General features: G+C 35.6%; 1 protein-coding gene across 3 annotated transcripts in view; it reads right to left on the bottom strand.

The window, feature by feature from the left end:
* LOC122264044 (uncharacterized) overlaps positions 1–5,000 on the bottom strand; it is a 16,396-nt gene that overhangs the window by 1,940 nt on the left and 9,456 nt on the right. For all 3 annotated transcript variants that reach the window (XM_086541715.1, XM_086541714.1, XM_086541713.1), the window contains 5 exons: positions 4,599–4,733; positions 4,070–4,153; positions 2,555–2,693; positions 640–1,630; positions 199–311 (listed from right to left, as the gene is read on the bottom strand). In XM_086541715.1, the coding sequence (XP_086397841.1) occupies positions 199–311; positions 640–1,630; positions 2,555–2,693; positions 4,070–4,153; positions 4,599–4,733 (1,462 nt within the window). The remainder of the gene's footprint in view (positions 1–198; positions 312–639; positions 1,631–2,554; positions 2,694–4,069; positions 4,154–4,598; positions 4,734–5,000) is intronic.

Consider the following 5,000-nt stretch of genomic DNA (forward strand, 5'->3'; position numbering starts at 1 on the left):
TGGATAAATTGATATTCAAATATGTGGATAGATGGGGACAGCATTTCTATACAGATCAGCCAACAAGGCGTCTCTGACTCCTTAAAGATAGATAGACAAAATACACAAACAGTACATCAGCTGAGACCTCTAGACAGATAGACAGACTCTCGACTCGTGAATAGACTCGTCTAGCTTAACCCATCCCTGGCATCCTACCTCGTGTTTCTGTCATACGGGATCTGAATATCCACGTAATCGTAACAACGGCCGCTCCATGACTTTTCCAGTTTGAAAGTATTGAACGTGTACTTTGCCATCAAAGGTCCGTCCTAAAAGGGATTAGACACTATTAAGATAACATTTCTCTGTAAAGGAACAAGGTATTCGATTATCTATTCTTGCGTTTATTCATCTATTTATCATTTTTCTTACTCATTCGCTCATTCTTTAACACATTTACTTATATATCAATCTGCCCATAGGCTCTATACCTGTTCTTTCTACTGTACCTATAAATCTATCAGTCTATCAGAAAATGCATAATCTAAAAAAAAAAAGTATATATATAATAATAATAATAATATTAACAATAATAATGATAATAATAATAACAATAATAGTAATAATAATAATGATAATAATAATAATAATACTCACGTAAGATGCCACAATGCCACAACTAAAATCATTTGGATAATTGTCATAACCAAAATTGGGGGAGAGCCAGTCCAGCCGTCCACTGAAATGCTGCATTGAACACGAAGAGCTTTCGGGCGTCGTGGTGACAATGGGCGTTGTTGCTGTTGTTGTTGGTTCAGGAGTTGTTGTGGTTATTGGTTCCGGGGTAGTGGTTGTTATTGGTTCAGAAGTTGTGGATGGTAGTTTAGTAGTAGTAGTAGTAGGAGGAGGAGTTGTTGTGGTTGATGGTTTAGTAGTAGTAGTAGTTGTGGTTGGTGGTTCAGTAGTAGTAGTAGTAGTAGTTGTGGTTGGTGGTTCAGTAGTAGTAGTAGTAGTTGTTGTAGTTGGTGTTTCAGTAGTAGTAGTTGTGGTTGGTGGTTCAGTAGTAGTAGTAGTAGTTGTGGTTGATGGTTCAGTAGTAGTAGTTGTGGTTGGTGGTTCAGTAGTAGTTGTTGTGGTTGGTGGTTCAGTAGTAGTAGTTGTGGTTGGTGGTTCAGTACTAGTAGTAGTTGTGGTTGGTGGTTCAGTAGTAGTAGTTGTGGTTGATGGTTCAGTAGTAGTAGTAGTTGTTGTTTCAGTAGTAGTAGTAGTTGTGGTTGGTGGTTCAGTAGTAGTAGTTGTTGTGGTTGATGGTTCAGTAGTAGTAGTTGTGGTTGGTGGTTCAGTAGTAGTAGTTGTGGTTGGTGGTTCAGTAGTAGTAGTAGTTGTTGTTTCAGTAGTAGTAGTAGTTGTCGTTGGTGGTTCAGTAGTAGTAGTTGTTGTGGTTGATGGTTCAGTACTAGTAGTAGTAGTAGAAGTAGTAGTAGTAGTAGTTAGTTCCGGAGTAGTCGTAGTGGTGGCGGAAGGGTCGAAGAACGTGACCTCGGCTTCCCACCCGACGCCGGCGCTGGTTTTGGTGTAGAACAGAACGGTGAGGTTTTCGGCCGTCCCTTGGAAGGTAGCCCCGGGAGCGATCTCAGTCCCGCAGTAACTGGGCGGGAGGGATAGTGGGCGGAAGATATATATTTGTCAAGTTCTGTTTTGTTGTCGTTGTTGTTTTTTTCATGAGATTCTTTATTTCTTTATTTTTTTAAAATCTATTTATTGGTCTATCATTGTCATCTCGTTGTTATGATTACGTTATGTGTATTTCTTTCCTTAATCTTATCATCATTATTTATTCATTATTCATTGTGTTCCTATATTTTAGCATAATTACGAATTCGCAAAACACTGGCCTAAGTTTATATTTTTTTCTTCTTCTAATTTTTCTATTTGTTATTATAATATCATTGATTAATTATCATATATTTCCTGCCTATCTATTGTCATAATTACGAAGTCGTAAGATATTCGCCATGTTTTGTGGTTAGTGCGAGCATCCTGTGTTGTTTTTTTCGGTGTTGTTATTGTTTATGTTGATGTTAAGGCTGTTATCTTTTTATTGTTATTGGTAGTGTTATCATTAGCATTAACATAATCGTTATAATTGTCATTATCATTATCATTATTATTAATTTATTATCAGCATGATGATATTCTTCATTCTAATGATCATTCTCATGATTATTATTATTATTATTATTATTATTATTATTATTATTGCTATTATTACCATCACTCTTATATCATTATTATCATAATCATCATTATTATTGTTTTTAACATCATTCTTATTATCATTATCCTTATCATCATCAGTATTATTATTATTATTATCATAACTTTTATATCATTATCACTATCATCATCATCAATATTATCATTATCACTATTACCAATACCATTATTTCGTTATCATCACAACCTTAATCAACAAGGCACCCTTACCACTCCCTAAATTCTCTTACACCATCAATACCATCACCACCATAAACAATCATCATCATCATCATCATACATTCACTATACTTACTAATTTCCATCATAAGGATTATCTGTCCGGATCTCTAAATAATCTCTCCCTCTACTGCACTCAGTCAGTTCGAAAAATTTGAAGGTTATTTTCGGAATGTTGTTCGCTGGAGCTCGTATCCACTTGGCACACGTCACTCCTGAAGGATTTGAATGGTGAGTGAATGGTGGCAAATGGTGAGTGATTGGTGACAAATGGTGAGTGAATGGTGACAAATGGTGAGTGAATGGTGACAAATGGTGAGTGAATGGTGACAAATGGTGAGTGAATGGTGACAAATGGTGAGTGAATGGTGACAAATGGTGAGTGAATGGTGACAAATGGTGAGTGAATGGTGACAAATGGTGAGTGAATGGTGACAAATGGTGAGTGAATTTTGACAAATGGTGAGTGAATGGTGACAAGTGGGTGATTAATTATTCGTGAATTTGATGTGAGTTGTGATGTGTGAATGATGATAGAAACATGTGTGAGGGGATGGTTGTAGGTGAATAATAAGTGAAAATATGATAGGTAAATGATAAGTGAAAATGTTATAGGTGAATATCTGTATTTGTGAATATATGTATTTGAATGATGATAAATTAATGATCATAAATGAATGATAAGTGAAGGATGATAGGTGAATCATCTTAAGGGAAAAATTATAAGTAAATATTTTTGAGTGAATAATCACAAAGGAATAATCGTATGAGAATAATAAGTGGATAACGATAAGTGAAGGATATTTGAGAAAAGGTAAATGACTGATGAAAAGGGAATAATGACAAAGGTAAAAAAATATACCTAAAAGTTTGATAAAAAGATAATATAGGATAATGAAAGATACAGAAAAATGATGCAGTAGCGAAAGACAAGTGAATGATAAATGAATAATGAATGAAATGTAGTATAAAAATCTTAGTGCAGTATAATGACAAGTAAGAAATATGACATGCACTGCACAATAATGATGAAAAACACGCAAATGCAATTATAAGAATAAAAGTGAATAAGTAAATCTAGCATCTATTTTCAAGAATGAATAACGATAGAATGATTGTGAAGAAGCTTATCTTTCATTAGTAAGAGGAATTCATGATAGTCAATTCATGTGTTGATATATTGATTGATATATATCTTTTAAAAATATTCATCTATTAATACCTTTATCTACATTTCACGTTTCGTCCTAAAATAGAATATTATTGTCGAATGATTAAGCGAATTCTTTATTTTTGTAGATAGGAAAAAAAATATATATATATATGTATATATATATAAAAAGCTCAATTATAGGCTTGACACAACTATTTATTATCTGCAGAAACTCTACACTATTCTTAAGAAACTGATAGTTGCTTTCCTTTTAAGACATCGAATTCTAGTCTTTAGAAACTCATATAATAAAAAAAAATCAACTACAATCCCAAGAATCTATTTTTTATAAGAACCCCTTGAGTCACAGGAATTCAAATATTCATATTGGAGAAAATAATCTTAAGAAGATCAATTTTTGTCTTCATACACTCTCACCTGAGGGATAATTGCTAGGATAATTAGGAGAACTGATGGTCTTAGGTGATGTGATGAGTTCATTGCAGGAGCTTCGGTAGGGATCTGTCGGCAGGGGATGGACTTGGTTATCAGGTAGGGTGTTAGGTTAGGTTAGGGTCTCTGTTTCGCTTTGGGCATTGCTGTGTTTCACTGTGTTTCTGTCTGCTTGTCTGTCTATCTGTCTGAATGTATATCTCTTTCTCTTTCTATTCCTCTCTCTCTCTCTCTCTCTCTCTTTCGCTTTCTGCCCCCCCCCCCTCTCTCTCTCTCACTCACTCTCTCTTTCGCTTTCTGCCACCCCCCTCTCTCTCTCTCAGTCTCTCTCTCACTCACTCTCTGTCTGTCTGTCTCTCTCTCTCTCATCTCACTCACCTATCTCTCCCTCTCAAATCCTTCCTCTACGCAGATATCTTTTCCTTCCCAACAACAACAACACCATCAACAAAATCGCATCGCACCAGACAGCCGAGGCCTCCCACGCCATCCCTCCCTTATTCCGTGTCCTTACCGTGATAGTCGCCGGTGACACTTTCGCAGTTGGCTCCCGACGTTCCTACTGGACACACGCACGAGCAGGAGTTTCCCGTAAAGCCATCGTTTTTGCACGGGTCAGCGTCCAAGCCACACGCGGCGAGCCATTTGTCTGTGTCGTTTGAGAAATAGGGTGAGCCATTGCTAATGATGATGGTGATAAGGGTAATACTGATGATTATAATAATGTTGATGATAATAATAATGACATTGATGATAGTAATGTCAATAATAATAATAATGCTACTGATAAGGATAATGATAATAATAACAATGATGATAACGATTATGATGATGTTAATCATAATGATAATGTTGATGACAGTACAATGTTATGGTAATGATGAAAATGATAATAATAATCATAGCCTTAATACTG

Source organism: Penaeus japonicus, unplaced genomic scaffold (assembly GCF_977035675.1).
Source record: "Penaeus japonicus unplaced genomic scaffold, GWHDUDI00000001_assembly GWHDUDI00000011, whole genome shotgun sequence".
Classification (NCBI taxonomy): Eukaryota; Metazoa; Arthropoda; class Malacostraca; order Decapoda; family Penaeidae; genus Penaeus; species Penaeus japonicus.